This window comes from Phocoena sinus, chromosome 2 (genome assembly GCF_008692025.1).
Source record: "Phocoena sinus isolate mPhoSin1 chromosome 2, mPhoSin1.pri, whole genome shotgun sequence".
NCBI classification, from domain to species: domain Eukaryota; kingdom Metazoa; phylum Chordata; class Mammalia; order Artiodactyla; family Phocoenidae; genus Phocoena; species Phocoena sinus.
The window spans coordinates 51,229,814-51,247,211 of NC_045764.1; the positions used below are offsets into that span (position 1 = coordinate 51,229,814).

General features: G+C 48.3%; 1 protein-coding gene across 1 annotated transcript in view; it reads right to left on the reverse strand.

The window, feature by feature from the left end:
- ADAMTS17 (ADAM metallopeptidase with thrombospondin type 1 motif 17) overlaps positions 1–17,398 on the reverse strand; it is a 351,240-nt gene that overhangs the window by 117,872 nt on the left and 215,970 nt on the right. The window contains 3 exon segments of the mRNA XM_032623836.1: positions 24–190; positions 14,749–14,894; positions 15,905–16,006. Of these exon segments, the coding sequence (XP_032479727.1) occupies positions 24–190; positions 14,749–14,894; positions 15,905–16,006 (415 nt within the window).

The following is a 17,398-nucleotide window of genomic DNA, read 5'->3' on the forward strand; positions in this document are numbered from 1 at the left end:
AAGGATGCGCCATATGCCTTTACCGTCAACCACCACTGCTGTCAGCAGGCCCTTCTTCTTGCTGCTCAGCCGGTCATGCATCTGGCACTGCTGGTCACGGAAGCTGGGCAGGCCCTTGGGGCAGGGCAAGTTCTCACAGACCGCGTGCTCCACGCTGGCGCCCAGGCAGTGCGTGCCTCCAGGCCCCGGGCTAGAAGGAAGATAGTGGTCTGCGTTAACCAGACAGGCTGCGGAAATAGCAGGGGTGCTTGGGGTTCGGCCTCTCTTTCCGGAGGGGGAAGGGGCAGGCGAAGTTTCCAAAGCAATCCCCCTCTCCTCTTACACACCATCTCTCAGAAATCCCAGGCCCACGATGATGACATGTTAAGTGAGCCATCAGAAAAATGCATCCAAGAACTGTAAATCAGGGTCATCTGGAATTAGAATACAGTGAGGATCAATCAGTTCACCAAGATGCACAAATTGTGTCTTTCATCTGAACTTAAAACTTGACCATCTGTAACACTGAAAACCCCAAGGGGAATTTTTGGTGTGTGTGGGTTTTTTGATTTTTTTGTCTCCTACAAAATGAAGACCTTTAAATGGCTCCTAGCTATACTCCAGAGGTCACTAAGTTTCAGGATGGGTAAATAAATAGCTCTCATTTACTCTGTAATGAAAAGAATAAGAATGACTAATTCACTTGTTCATGGGCTTTGGGTAGAGACCAGCCAGATCCCAGTTTTGCACCCTTTACCTAGCAAGCATGAGACCACACGTGCTCCATGCTGTGGTCTTGGGTCCTAGATGCTCTGTGCTTAGTCTGGGGCTTTAACCAGTGCTGGAGACCCAGTTGTGTTCTCTGGCCATGTCTGCACATGGGAGGGGCACTAAGGAGGAGCAGCAGGACCCTGGCCTAGCTGGCTGACGCTGTCTCTGCCCGGCTCTTCCACGAGGCCCTGGATGTCCTCTTAGGACTCTGACCTGGGCAACCTCAATGGTACCCTTCACCTCCACGATGCCAAGAGCATCACGATGGAGTAAGACTGTCCCCACCCCCTCGCACCATTCCCCTGGCACATTTTTATTGAAATTCAGCACAAATCACACCTGCTCCACTCAATGACTTTTCACAAACTGTACACACCTGTTAGCAAGGTGACATTTTTGATACACTAACTATTTCATTTTGAATATTTCCTTTCCTCTCTCTGCCATCTCTTGTGTTCAGACAGTATGACCACCCTATGATGATTGCCTTATGGAAGAGATATGACAGCAGAAGGCGGCAAAAGTCTTTAGGCTTTTGTGTCACAATAATCTACACCAGGAATCCACAAACTTTCTCTGCAAAGGGCCAGACAGTCAATTTTTTTGGCTTTGTGGGCCACGCAGTCTCTGTTGAAACTACTCAATTCTGCCACTGCTGGCCAAAAGCAACAAAAGACAATGTGTAAACAAAAGGGTGTGGCTATGTGCCAATCAAACTTTATTTACAAAACCAGTGGTGGGCCAGATTTGACCCATGGGCCATAGCTTGCCAGCCCCTGGTCTACATAAATGTGTTCAAGGAAACATCTGGAGTAGGAGGAAAGGCACCGCTCATACCTCCATGCCCACCTCAGACACCCCAGACAACAAACACCTCTCCTACCTGGGAGTGGAGGCAGCCTTGAGAGATTACATACACTAGGGGCTCCACAGAGGGTTCTGAGTTTTGATCTCAAAGTTAGGGAACAGCAAAACCTCTCTAAGACATCTGAGAAGAGAGGGATCCTTTGTTCGCTTGCCTGCCCATAGTACCAGGGAGGCAGCTAGAGCTCAGGGAAACTACTGCATGGCATGCTCGGATAGGTGGAGCCTCAGACCACCTCCCCAAGAGCCCCAGGCCCAAGTGCCAAGTGTGGGTAGATGAATGTATTTCTGTGCCACAAACCATGGCGCAGAAGGAACAGAGAGGGGCTGGCCCTGATGAACCATGTGGACCAGCAGGAGGGACATCTTTTCTGCAACAGGCGAGTTGCACATCCCATGGCTGGGACCAGAAAAGAAATGGGTGAGGCAGAGATGCTCTATGGTAAGAAGTTGTGGGTTGAATTATGTCCTTTCTAAAATTCATATGCTGAAGTCCTAACCTCCAGAGCATCAGACTGTGACCTTACTTGGAAATAGGACCACTGCAGATGTAATTAGTTAAGATGAGGCCATACTACAGTAGGGTGAGCTCCTAATTCAGTGTGAATGGTGTTATTATAAAAGGGGGAAATCTGGAGACAGACACCCACAGGGAGAACGCCATGTGAAGATGAAGACAGAGATCAGGGTGATGATTCTACACTCTAAGGAATGCCAAAGATTGCCAGTAAACCACCAGATTCTCCCTTACAGCCCTCAGAAGGAGCCAACCCTTCCAAACCTTGATTTTGGACTTCTAGCCTCCAGAACTGGGAGAATAAATCTGTTGTTTAAGCCACCAGTCAGAGGGTTGTTACAGCAGCCCTAGGAGATGAATAGAACAGACATCACAATAACCAGATGCATCCTCAACCGAACTTAGATGCGGACTCAGGGAAAATGGGGCAAAAACTCCTGAAGTGATCAGGAATCCAACATGGACTAGAATGGAGTGCAAAACTACAAAGTAGGTTGTTGCTAAAAACATAAAGGAAGCTACATTTCCTACACACCTTAGGGTATGGACTGAGATTTGCACATGTCATGTAATTAACTTCCTGAATTGTCATCAAGCTTTGTTTTAGTTTTCTTTTTAATTTCCTCCATCAATTGAGTTTTCCAGATTTACGTCTGACTGACCCTCATGTACCTACTACCTTTATGCCTCACAGCAGGTAGGTGGAGAGTGGATTAGATGTGACATAAGAGAACTCCTGGATCCAGCAGAAAGTACGCCTGAGAGGGGGCAGCCCATGAGATACCACACGTGCCTCAGGATGCTTCCCTCCTGAACTTATCCTCTTCCTTCTCCATGTCCAATCTTCTCCCACAGGCAAGTCTCCTTTCAGCCCCCATCTGGCTCACTGCCCCATCTTCCCCACTCCCTGATCCCTAACTCTCTGCCCATCCTTAAGGATACCTCCATCCTGTAGCCTATTTTTCTTTCCTACCTGGAACCTCTCCTGACCCTGCTTGGGTCTCTGCTATGCTGCTTATCATCACCTTGTGAAATAGTCAGCTGAGTTCCTGTTTTCCTCTTATTCCTCTGCATCCTCAAGCAGAGAATCCTACACAGGCTGGTCTTTAATAAACAGTAGTTAGACTGAATTGAACTATATTATCAGAATTTATCTTAAAAGGATCAAAAGACAAAGTGATGTCAGGGAAAATGGTGGAGTAGGAAGCACCAAGAATCTCTCCACCTGTACCAAAACTGTATTGGCAAAAACTGCCTGAAGTAACTATTTTGAAACTCTGGAGTCTATCCGAAAGCTTGTAGCCTCCAGGAGAAAGCTTGGCTGGTAAGCTGCGGCTAATTTTGGTCAATTTCAATCTTGAGTGTGGTAGTAGCTATCTGTACACCATGTCCCAGCCCCATGGCAGGTAGCTGTGCCTACATTCCTGGTGTGGCTTGCTGGAGCCAGGGTGGACAATAAGGACCTTGTCCTCCAAATATCAGAGTTCTGTGTTCTGATTGCTCAGTGCTGCTTTTGATTTCTGAGGTATGGGCATAAGGGCTGGCCACCACTGCTGCAATCCCTACCAGCTGCAGCCCCTACCAGGGAATTTCAGTGAGCAATACATTTAAAAAAATTCTTTTTCTCCTTTTAGGAGCCAGATATTTAAGGATTAGGTTATTCAGAAGCAACTGCATATATGGGAAAATTTAGAAAGCCACTAGGTTTTCCCAAGAAGAGATGAAGGCTCAGAAAAGGCCAGAGAAGACCTTACACTTCTTCAGTTTGATCCCCAACACAGAGAAATTTTTCAGTAGCAAAGAAACGGTAAATCCGGGAAGAAGGAGGAGAAGCTGATTTCCAGAGGTACATTGTAAGATTCAAATGTCCAGTTTTCAACAAAACAATCACAAGGCATATAAAGAAACAGGAAAGTATGGCCCATTCAAAGGAACAAAATACACTGGTAGAAACTGAAGGAAGCCCAGAGGTTGGGCTTACTAGACAAAAACTATAAAACAACAGTCTTTAAGATGCTCAAAGTGCTAAAGGAAGACGTAGACAAAGACAGGAAAATGATACATGAAAAAGTGAGAATATCAATAAAGAGATAGAAATTATAAACAGGAAAAAAACCTCTGAAGTTGAGAAGTACAATAACTGAAGTGAAAAATTTACCAGTTGAGTTCAAAAGCAGATTTGAGAAGGCAGAAACAAAAATCAGGAATATATATTTGTTCTATGAATTTGTCCTATGAATTGAAATATTGAGTCTGGGGAATGAAAAGAAAAAAGAATAAAGAAAAGTAAGCAGAGGGGATCTGTGGGAAACCAGTAAGGGGACTAAGATACATATTATGGGAGTCTCAGAAGGAGGAAAAAGGAGCAGAGAGATTATTTGAAGAAATGATGGCTTAAAACTTCCTGAATTTGAAGAAAGACATGAATCTACAATTCAAATAGGATAAATTCACTGAGATGCACTATAATTAAACTGTCAAAGGACAAAGAGAGAATCTTGAAAGCAGCAAGAGAGAAGCAACACATCACAGACAAGAGATCCTCAGTAAACTACAAGCCTATTTCTAATCAGAAACCCTGGAGGCCAGAAGTCAGTGGGTTGATACATTCAAAGTTCTCAAAGAAAAAAAAAAAATCTATCAACTAGGAGTTCTATACCCAGCCAAAACTGTCATTCAAAAGTGAGGGAGAAAATAAGATATTCCCAGATAAGCAAAAGTTGAGGAAGTTTTTTACCATCAGACCTGCCCTAAAAGAAATGCTTCAAGTTCAAATGAAAGGACACTAGATGGTAACTTGAAGCCATATGAAGAATTAAAGCTCTCCAGTCAAGCAGCATGATGCTAAGCTTTATCAGAACCAGCTATTAGAGAGACCCTAGAGGAGGGACAGGCTTTGTCTCTGGTTCTGATATGTGACTTCTCCCTGTAGGCTCCTGTGGCCTGTGATGCATGCCGCCTCCCTCTAGGCAGCTTCCGAGGGCAGCTTCTGAGCACACCAACACTTTGGGAAAATTCTCAGCCTGGTCTCACATGCAGTTTCTCCTTTGGACGGTTTTCCCTGACACCACTAAGTGTGACTTCCCAAAGATTTCCACCAGTGCAGCACCTCTGCAAATGTCTCCCTCATCCAGTGGGCCCTGGTTGTATCCTCTCCCACAAGTCCAAGGAATTTCAGCCCTGGGTGTGTGTGCGAGGGGGGCACCCTCATCCATATTTGTTCCTTCCTTGGGTGCCCTGCCTCAGACCTGAAGATAGGGGCTGCTTCCTGGATCTGCTCTTCCTGTGTCTCTAGAGTTCTTTACATCTTAGCAGCTAATTCCCCAATACTACAATCACCTGTTATAGCTAATGCTTTTTTACATTAAACTTTCCCTGCTCAAAAAAAAGACAAAAGAGTTGATTTTTCTAGTTTTCCTTTGGGTCACTATTTTGAACAACATGGGAAAAGGGAGAAGCAATCCACAAGCAGCATGATTTTCTATCCAAATCATCCCAGTTTCAATATGTTGATCTGTGGCAGGACCCTGCACTCAGCTCACTCACTCCTTAAGATGGTGTCAATAACATAGGCCATCTGAGTGTTACCATGACACCAGTGAGGGCCTCCTGGGTATACACTGGTGCTGAGACCACAGAAAGAGGCCCCCTATACATGCCATAAAGAAGACGGAAGAGAATCTTTGCAGGAGGAAGGCATGTCTGACAGGAAGGTCCATAAGTAGCTTATGAACAGAAGTTCTGGGGGAAGACTTGGAGGAGAGGCCAGCTTTACCAAGGAACCCACGCTAGGTGAGTGGACCAAGCTTGAGTTGTATGGACACAGGGCCTTCAGGAGATGCTGTGTTGGGGCTGCAAACACAGGCAGGAGAGATCACCCTCCCAAAGTCTGAGGAGCAGAGGGCTGGGGTTCTCACTTACCCTGAGTCATACAGTGTGGATAAAATACAAAGCACCTAGAAGGCCAAAATAACAGAAACCAAGCTTGACATGGCTAAAATGAAGGATGGTTACCATAATAGGATTGGTGGTAGAATAGAGTCGTCTGTTTCTGAGAGCTAGATGTAGGTCCATGACCGATGCTCAGCCTTTCCCACAATGGCTGGAAGGGCTCCAAGGCTCCATGAGGACCCTTGGAAATGCAAGGGGAGGTGGCAGCATATTGAAATCTCATCCTTGAGGACATAGGTAAGAACAGAGGCACTTTCACATTAACAGTGATCATACACTAATATGCCCAGAGGGCTTACACTCTGCCTGCTCTCCATAACCGTTACCTCATTAAGTCGGCACAAAGAATCAGAAGGGGGATCCTCACTGCATCCTTCAGATGAGGAAACCAAAGCTCCAATATGTTAAATGACGCACAGCGGGGAAGTGAGTGGTGGAGATAAGACAGTGTGACTCACAAGTGCTCCTGGTTGCAGCAGGAGCAGGTTAGGGATGGGGGCTATCCACTGGCTCCTGTGAGGCGAGGAATGCCAGCCTCACCCACTGAGACAGGCATGGGGGGTGTGATGGATTTTCAAGATGCTTCTCCAATATCAATCCCCAATTTCTATTTGTACTCTATCAGGACTTTCTTAATATGAACAAATTACAGTTAGGGGAACCACTGTCAGAAACCAGTGTCAGAACCACTGTCAGAAACCAGAAACCAGAAACCAGTGCCTGCGCCGGTCAGGCACCACAGTAACCACCTGCATGAGTTATCTTACAACACGAGGTCCTGGTAAGGGATGTAGAACTAACAAGCTACTGCCATCCAGAAGAATTCGGGAAAGGTCAGAAGGAGAGAGGAGATGCCATTCCATATGTCCTGCCAACCTCCCAGAATCCTTCTCGCTGGAATCCATCTTGGCTGAGCAATGCACGTACCACCAGGAAGGACCCTGAGTCAGAATGATTGGCCAGAGACAACCCGGAAACTAATCCCATCACCCTAAAACCCAAGACTGCGAGCCACGTGGCAGAGCAGTCCTCCTGGGTTCTCTTACCCTGCTGCTCTCCGCCTGGGCACCCCTTCCCAATAAAGTCTCTTGCTTTGTCAACATGTGTGATTCCTCGGATAATTCATTTCCGAGTGTTAGACAAGAGCCCACTCTTGGGCCCTGGAAGGGGTCCCCCTTCTTGCAACAGTAGGAGTTTAGACATAAACCCAAATGACTGGAACAGGCAGGTCACAGGAAAGGATATCCAAGTGGCAACTACGGACACAATCAGATGCTCAGCCTCACTGCTTATGAAAGAAACGCACAGGACAACCTCAACAAGATACCACTACACACCCACCAGAATGGTCAGAGTGGAAAAGACATACAGCACCGAGCACTGGGGAGGCTGGGGGCAGGTGGAAGCTTACTGCTGCTCAGGGCAAGGGGATGGCATGGCCACTCTGCAAACCAGGCCCTCACCCTGTCACACACGCACCAGGAGCCAACACGCACCTGCACGCGTGCCCAGCACATGCGCTCCACCGTGATGAGCAGTGCTGTGCTGGGAGCCACATACTCAAGGGTAGGTGCCCTTTCTGCACATTACACCATCAGAAAGATGTATAAAACAAGGAAAAGCATAAGGTAGAGAGGCTGGGGGGAGAACCCGGAAAGCGGAGAGAAAATTCTGAGAGAAAGCCGAGTCCCTCTGAGCTCCTGTTGGGTAGGACCGGCTCCTGCCAGGTGGGTCCCAAGGGCCCCAGGCAGACCCAGCACAGTGCAGGGAAGCACGAAGTTCTGCTCAGATGATCAGCATCACAGACAGCAGGTCTGCCCTTTCCCTGGATGACAGGCAGCATTCAGGTGGAAGGAAGAGCAAGAGGCAGCTGAGTGGCAGCGCTTTTGGGTTTTTTGCTCTGCTCTATTGAATGAAGGTAGATCAGAAGATAAAGCCACCACAGTGGTTAAGACCCGCTCACCACCCAGAGACAGGGTGACTTCAGCGGTTCTGCCTCCTGTTCTTGCACCAAGAGCTCCGAGGAGCAAGCAGGGCACAGCCGCGGGATCAAAGTGCTGCAGGGCTACTAATGCCCCCGCAGGGCAGCCGCCGTCCTAGTGTTAAGGCCTCCTCTGAAAAGTACCAAGAACTTAGGCTCAAGTGCAGAAAACTGTGATTTTTAAAAACTATCCCTGTGAGTACCTCATACGTTAAAAGCACACGTATGGGGGTGCATACCTGTGGGGGTGCTTCCCTGTGGAAGCAAAAAGCCATTACAGGAACATAACTTCACTCCCCAAGGTCTTGGGAGGAGGTGGGCTGCTTTCCTTCCTGATGCTCAGGGTGTGGACGCTGTGTGGTGACCCTAACGCACTCCTGCTTCTAAGATCCACTCACCTCCCCATCCTTCCTGTGCAGAGCTGGCTTTTCACACAAGATCAATGGAGCCTTTTCTCCCCACCCTACTCCCCAGCCACCCCCCAAACACAAGCCTCCTGATGGGGTACCAGAACTCACATTAGAGATGAACTCTCTGCATTGCAGTCTTTTGGCAAAATCTCCCACTGACAGCGACACAAATTATGTCAGGAAAGGACAAGCTTAGGAAGCTGGATTAAAAACACGGATGGTCCCCAAAGCCTTGATGTTAGTTGGCAAGAAATAAAAATTCCAATAGCTGTAAAGACCAAGACTAGAGAAAAAAATGGGGGGACTCTTTTGCCAGTATTTTGGACAGTGAATAAACCAGCTGCAGAAGATGGGAAAGGTGCCAGGAATATAAAGTGAAGGGGGTGGGGAGAGGGTGGTGGGAGAGTTCCAAGTAGGAGATGTACATAGCAGTGAGATTTGGACATTCTTGGGAAATCTCAAGGCAGTGAGCCTGGTGATTTAAGGAGTGAGCCGGGAGAGGATGTTGTTTTGGTCAGAGCTTGGCTTGGGGCCTCCATCAGCTGTGCTTTGTAACAATCACCACCTCAGGCCATTCTGCAAAAGCAGGCTGACAACTACTGCCTGGACTTCAGCAAACCCTCTCTGCTCCTGCATCTCCCTGGGAAGGAACCAGGACTGCTGCAAAGCTGCCCCCACAAGGCCAGCCCCTTCTCTTCCCGTTCACCTGGGTGGTTCCATGAAGGTGAGAAACCTTGTAGAAAACTACAGGGGAAAAAGAGCCTGTTGCTTCAGAACAGGAAATGGAGCTACACTGTTATTGCAAAAGACTGGACCGACCACCAAGGCGTAACTATTATAGGAGCAAAAACATATTGTTTCTCTCACTTGTAATAAACAAAGTCAGATTATGTTTGGAGCTTGCTCTTGAGATGGCTCTGAGCACCTCTAGCTGTGAGCACAGCCTCACTGGGGCAGGGAAGGCACAGGTGAAGATGGCCCTCATGCCCAGGGGCACCTGGACCCCATTCCTGGCTGTTCACAGTTTGTGGGCCTCAGTGAGGCTAGATGGTGCAAGGGGAGGGGCCTACCTGGTGACCCACCTCCTTGGCATAATAATTCACAATAACCTTTGTGTTTTTTAAGGAAAGACGATATTAGATGTGTGTTTTGCAGCACTGGAAGATCAGAAAGTTCGCTTTTTCTCAGCAAGCATGCGTCTAGACAGTCAGGTGGTCAAGTACACATTACAGAGGGCTGGTCTGCTGTGGGCATGGAAGGAGGATGGGGCCCAACAGCTCAAAGGTCAGTGGGGGAGGACACAGTGAAAACAAGTGAGCAAATGCATATGAGTAATTATAAATCACTATAATACCTGTAACGTTAGGAAAGGGTGCAGAGAGAGCGTGTAGAGCAGGCACCCACCTCGGGCAGGGTGGTCAGGGGAGGAGACCTGTCTGAAGAGAAGACACAAAGAGGGCAAAGGAAGCCTGGAAGAGGGAAAGGAGCACTGACCCAGGTCCGGAGGTTGGGGCGTTGTGTCTGACAACAGAAAGGAGGTGCAGTAGGTTGAATAGGGTGGTGCCTTCCCCTGCAAAGACAAACCCACCCAGAACCTGCAAATGTGACCTTAACTGGGAAAAGGGTCTTGCTAGATATCATCGGGATCTCATAATTATGAGATGAGATCATCCTGGATTAGGGTGGCCCCTAAACCCAATGGCCAGTGTCCTGAGAAGAGAAGAGGTGGTGAGGAGAAGCACAGAGAAGACGTCCATATGAAGGCAGGGGCAGAGGCTAGAGTGGTAAGTCTATAGGGCAGAGAAGGCCGGCAGCCACCAAGGGCAAGGGGACAGGAGAGCAATGGATTCTCCTTCAGAGTTTCAGGAAGGAATCAATTCTGCTGACACCTTGACTTCAAACTCCTGGTTTCCAGAACTGTGAGAGGATAAATTTATATTGTTTTAAGACACCAAGGGACTTCCCTGGTGGTGCAGTGGTTAAGAATCCACCTGCCAGCGCAGGGGACACAGGTTTGATCCCTGGTCTGGGAAGATCCCACATGCCGCAGAGCAACTAAGCCTGTGCGCCACACTACTGAGCCTGCTCTCTACAGCCCGCGAGCCACAACTACTGAAGCCCGTGAGCTTACAGCCCATGCTCTGCAACAAGAGAAGCCACCGCAATGAAGGGTAGCCCCCACTCACCGCAACTAGAGAAAGCCCACGCAAAGAAACGAAGACACAACACAGCGAAAAATAAATAAATAAAAAATAAAATAAATTAAAAAAAAAAGACACCAAGTCCTGGTAATTTATTACGGTAGTCACAGGAAACTAATACAGGGGCCACGGTGAAGAGCATGGATTTCATTCTAAGTGCGGCGGGGAGTGAACAAAAGGGCTGAAGCTGGAAGAGGTATAATTGGCTTTACTGGTAAGTGGATGTCTCTGGCTTTCTGTGGAGAATGAATTTGGGGGCCGGGGGGATCATGTGGGAAGCAGGGAGGCTGATGCTGATCGTCCGAGAGGACACTGGAGCCTCGCTACTGGGTCCAAACCTGACCGGCCGTTGCCCAGCTGTGTGACCTGCAGCAAGTTACCTAACCTCCATATGATTCAATTTTTAACATGTGCAAAGGGGACAAAAAAGACGCCTCTCCCTTATGACAAATTTAGGTGATTTACTATGTGCAAATGTCTAGAAGGGAACCTGGCACCTGGACAGGGCCCTGCGTGCCCTGTTCTCATCATTATCAGAGATGGAGGAGGAAGAGAGGGGACAAGGGGCCATGCATACACTCAGGGGCTTTGAACTCGACCTATGCAACAGCTGGTGGTGCTATTTACTGAGGGGGACGTGGGCTGGGAGGGGAGTTTGGGGGAGGAGAGATCGCAGCTTAGGAACCATCAGGTTTGAGGTGTCCAGGAGAAAACCAAGGGCAGTTGGCGGGACTATGCCCCTATAGGGGGGCGGGGACTTAATCCAGTTTTGCTTATCTTTTTTTTTTTTTTTTCAGTTTTGCTTATCTTAAGTGTACACCGAGCAGGGTCCCTGGCCCTGAGTTAGGGCCCTGTGCAGGTTTACTGAAGGCAACATGTTGGAGAGGCATCTCCGAGGAGGGTGTTCTCTCTCGGGTCCTTCTCCAGTTGCCCTGCCCCACGGGGTGTTGCTGGAAGACTTCCCTCCTGGAGATGTGTCAGAGCCCACAACCACCTGATGTGCTGAGACCCATAAAACCCCTCAGCTGTCTACATGTGGTAGTCCTACAGATTCCCCATTCCTCAATGATAAGATGTAGGAAGGGGACAAGGAGAGATGAAGTTCGTGACCGCCAGTTGGGGGCCACCTGATAAAGCAGAGGAATGGAAGAAGGTTTTTAAAACAACTTTGGGATTTCCAGAACAGCCTCTTTATGGGGCCAATGGGCCTGGAGGGGTGGGGTGAGGATGCAGCATGGGAAATCCCATGGCAGTACAGGCCAGGGTGGGGGGTATGTTCACTCAGCCCTCTGAACTCAGGGGTCTTTAGGAGCCTCCTATCACAAAATGCCCCTGTGCCCAGAAGAGAGAAAGCAGCTGGGGTGGGGACAATGGGCACAGCCGAAGCATGGTTGGGGGGGGTGGGTGCGCCTTAGCCGACGTCATCTTCACAAAACACAAAATCAGGTCCCATGAAAATTGTGCCTAACACATTTGCTCAGCATTGATAACATCTTATTCTTGCAAGGATGCCTTCACCTAAACACAATCCTATTGTTGACCATCTTGGGACACAGGGTCCTTCCAGAGGTATTTAAAGGGTCAGATATTCCCCTACTATGACATTTACTGGGTGTCATCTGACCTGGGATGATGTATGTAATGTGCCAAAGGAGAGCAGTCCTTGGCCAGAGCACCTGAGCTCCAATCACAAACATGAAGCACCCATGACAGCCACAGCCTTTGCAAATTGTGCTCTGCACTTAACAAATCCTTTCTCCTCTGAGCCTCAAAACAGTGCTGCGAGGTAGGAGGTAGGGCATGTGGTCTTGCCCCTGTTCTTCTCCTGGTGCTAATATCAAGAGGGGCCGTGTAGTAAATACAGATCATGTACTTTACATGCATTCCCATGGATTTTTCCAATTTTTAGATGGATAGGAAGGTAACAGCTGCCTGTTGCTATAAAAAGTGGCCCTGAGGGCTTCCCTGGTGGCGCAGTGGTTGGGAGTCCGCCTGCCGATGCAGGGGACATGGGTTCGTGCCCCGGTCCGGGAAGATCCCACATGCCGTGGAGCGGCTAGGCCCGTGAGCCATGGCCACTGAGCCTGCGCGTCTGGAGCCTGTGCTCCGCAATGGGAGAGGCCACAGCAGTGAGAGGCCCGCGTACTGAAAAAAAAAAAAAAAAAAAGTGGCCCTGGGATTTGAAGCCTTGTCTGTTCTGGCTTTGAAGCCTGGCTCTTCCTACTGTACCATGCCAGCTCCCTGTAAAGGAGGAAGCTGAGGCCCAGAGAGAGAAGGGTCTTCCTTGAGGTCACACGACCAATAACCAACCAAACCAGGCCCAAATCTCCACACCATGATTCCAAACCCAGAGCTCTCTTCTTCGGGCGAGAGGTGGAACTATTTTAACATCATCACAGAGAAATGGAAAAACTGAAGCCACTATTAAACTCTCACCACTTAGCTAAATAGGTTTTCTAATCATCTACCCATCTATGATGGCAAATTTTATGTACCAACTTGACTGGCCGTGGGATGCCGAGACTAAAAATTCTTCCTGGGGGTGTTTGTGAGGGTGTTTCCAGATGAGATTAGCATTTGGATTGGTGGACTCCTAGAGCAGTTGCCCTCCCCAGTGTGGGTGGGCATCACCCAATCCACTGAGGGCCTGATTAGAACAAAAGGCAGAAGGAGGCCTCACTGTTTGAGCTGCGATGTCTCCTCTCATCTTCTCCTGCCCTTGGACTGGGATTTACATCATGGGCTCCCCTGGTCCTCAGGCCTTCAGACTCAGACTGAATTATACCTGGACCTTCAGCTTGCATGTGGCAGATCACGGAATTTCTCAGCCTCCATAACCATGTGAGCCGATAATAAATCATACGTATATGGCTATTGGTTCTGCCTCTCTGGAAAATCCTAATATACCACCTATGCTTTTAATTAAGAATTCACTTCTAAAAGATTAAATACCTACCTACTATCTGTCAGGCACTCTGCTGGGTGCTGGAGGGAAAAGTTTTAATAAGACAATACATAATGCCAATGCTTACAGCACTACCAGAAAATACAGTGTTCCTGACATTGACTAAACTGTGAGTGTAAGTTTTCCTTTAATCTGGAGGTTCTCAACCTTGGCTGGTCGTTGGAGTCGCCCAGAGAGATTTGGCACATCTGATTCCTGGGCCCCACCTGCAGAGTTTGTGATTTAATTGGTTTGGGATACACATTGGACATTAGAATTTTTAAATACAGGAGAGGTTTGCTAATTATTCATCAATACGATTTAATTGTAGATATAAACCATTTCCTTTTAGTCATAATTTATAACTTGCTCATTTTCAAAAATTAATGTGATGGCACACAAGATGTAAAACAGATTATTTAAAGAAATATTAAAAATGGGAAATTTCAAAAAAAAAAAAAAAAGGGAAATTTCAAGAGAAAAGGAGAAAAAATAAACCTGTGATAAAGGAATTATTACAGGTAAGCATAAGATCTAGCCCTGAGTTTTTTGGAACAAATGTGTAGAGGTGAACAAGGATTATGGCATCATCATAGTCAATAAAAGGAAGCCTATGAGGAAACAAAACTAAAACTATTTTCTGTCAAACAGTTCTAACAGGACAGGTGAAAGATATTTGGATACAAAAGAGTGGAACCCACAAATGCTTTGCAACTTATCAACAGCCAGGCTGCTCCCAGATTAGCTCATAATCAATTTGAAGGTCAGCCTCACTTTTCTGAAGGTCTGCCAGCTTCCCTGGGATAACCCTTGTCTAAGGCAGCCAGGAAGCAGGCCGGGAGGGATTCTCTTCCAGCTGGATGAGAAACGGTTCTACCAGGGCCCACGCAAGGAAGGGTAGCCAGCTCCCCACAGGACTTACTGCATCTCTGTTACAGAGAGAGTTCTGTTTGAGCTGAGATGCCATCTGATGCACACAATGCCCGGCAACCTGGACCTTCGGTTCATGTTCACTTTCCTTCAGCTCAAATCAATGGCGGGAGACAGACCCTGCTCTGCAAGGCAATGCGAGCTGCAGTTTGGAAACCCCGATCCACGCACCCTGGAGAAGGCTGGTCAGGGGGACTTACGGAGGGTTGTCGCATTTCCTCTGCCGGAAGTGGGCTCCCGTGCCACACGTGCGGCTGCACATGCTCCAGCTGCCCCACAGGCTCCAGTCTCCATCCACGTGCTCCGGGATGGGCGTCTTGTTCACACACTCCCCCGCGCGGCACCACTGAAACACAGCAGGGCAGCAAACCTGCTTACTCACTAAAAACTGAGATCCCCTCCATGTGAGAAAACACCACGCCTCCGAAACCCAATTTTTGTTAATTTACACAAAAGTAAACTATTTCGGGGTGTGTAAGTTTGCTAACTCTGGTGACATTGGTGACATTCCTTCCATATCCAACCTGACACTGCTATGGCTCTGGGGTTTGGATTTTACCCTAAACTTCCACGTGAATGTGTTCAGTGGAGGTTCTCTAAATTCCCAGAAAAAGGATGAATTCACATGGCTCATGGAGAAACCTATCTTCTGCAAACTGTTTAATATAAGTCTCTTTCTGAAAGGCAGTATTTCCTGGCTCTGTAGTTTTGAACTTCAGGGTTGGGATTGGTGCTTGGAGATGATACAGCTGGTGCCACGTGGGAGAACCTTGGCTCTTTCTGAGGATAAGAGAAAGCCAATCCTCGAAAATAATTTCCCAATGTGTGTGGCACAAACCCTGGAGCAGGAGATGTGACTTAATGGTCCTGATCACAACAGCTCTTTCAGTTCGTACAATAAGACTAGAGAGAAAGCCTTAGGCTGTGGTTGCTGGTCCTGAACACCTCTCCTAACACTTGCCAGTCTCTCCTGTTAATGAAGATCAGGCTGAAGACTGGCGCTCTTAACCGCTAGTATTGTTCTCATTAAAATCATCTTACGACAGCCTTTTCTGCACGGCAAGTGATCCTGTTTTTCCATTTACGGTCTACTGATATAAAAGTTTTAAGTAAATTCACCCATGTGACAAAAGGAGTTAGTTAATTACAAATATTGAGTAAATGATTCCTGTATAAGAAAAACAGGAGAGAGCTGAACATATGCCTCTGTGCCTTAAGTGGGCTCCATGGAATTTCTGGGGTGGCCAGGGGGTGCTTCAGGGGCTCCTGAGTGCAGTGCGGACCACCTTTCAGAAGAGGTGCCAATGTGCAGGGGATATGGGGTTGCCTGCTGGGGGCAGTGAGAAGCTGGGTTACCTTGTCTGCCCCACACTCTGTGCCATCCAGGGGAGGGTCCAGTTTGGTTTTGCAGGATGTATCTCCTTCCACCAGGCACCACAGTCCAGCGCACATCAGATGCTGCTGACAAGGGAAGGAACGTGACTGCCGAGAACTCCGCACACAGGTCACAATGGGGCCGGAAGGTGGGACTCCCTGACCAGTTTGGATTTGGGATTTGAAACATGAGGGGAAGAAGGAGGGTCATGTATCTGGATATCAAAAAAAACAGATGCATCATTTCAACTAGTTCATTTAGCTCAAAAAAATTCCATGCATTTATTCCTAGGAGGGCTCACCTCCTGGGGGTTGAGCTCAGCAGTTCCTGCACTAGCTATTGAGGGCCTAGGAGGCATCCGATGCAGGCTGGGGCCTGGGAGCCCTTAACAAGCAGATCCATTCAATGTAGGAAGGTACAAGGCAGATTCCCACTGGTCCTACAGAGCGCACGGGAAAAGAACCTCAGCAACCAAGCCTCCTCAGGGCGGGCTCGCTCTGGAGCTGAGGCTGGTGCAGCTGCTATGTGGCCTCAGGAGTGAGAACCCAACAGGTGATGTAGGCTCAGGGTTGCCCTGGGGTTAAAGAGGCAAACTTCAATCCTCCCTGAGGTCACCTGCTTGCTAGCCCCGCTGAGCCACCTGTGATTTCTTATAGTATTTCACCTAGAGAGTTTCTTACCATCCACGAATATACAATTAAAATAATTCTACTAAAACAGGAAAAAGCATTTAAAAACACAGACTCCCATTTTCCCATTTGTATTAATGGGAAATTTGGACATGGGTAAAGTACTCAGAATGAGACACTTTATCAAAATAACTGAAGCAGACATGGCTGGTGTCCTCCCCATCTGCCTCCGTCTCCCCTGCAGGACTCAGGGCAGACACCATCCCCCCACATGTCCTGCTGCTTCCCTGATCTGCCTGTTAGAAGCTGTTCTCTGGCCACAGAGCAACCCTTGACCACAAGGGATGGGAGCTGGACACCCGTCCCTGGGTGGAATGGCTCTGAGGCAAGGTCCACACATCTGGCAAGGTCCCAGGGGTGGTCTGTTGTCCGCCCACCAGTGCACCTTGCTTGATCACCCCTCATTTCCCTGCCCCCTCACAGTGCTTCCTGGGATCACTTCCCAGATAAACTCCTTGCACCCAAATCCTCGCCTTGTGGTCTGAAAATTGAGAACAGATGTACTTAAGGCTCTTTGAAAGACGCAGTGCTTCCAGGATGCCAGACCCAAACATGGCGACAATGCCTGAAGGCTCCATCCTCCAGGGCGCAGCCGTGGACCGGAGGGTACACCTCAGGCAGGGTCCCCACGTACAGCTCAGGGCAGTCCCTGCGGGGCTCGTGAGGGTGTGAGGACTCAGTATAGAGGCCGGCTGTTCCAAGTAATCGCGAACATCTGCGCAGAGGAGACGCGCAACTGTGCTGTCCAAAGTTGGAAAATGTTTAGATGTTGAAGGGACAGAAACA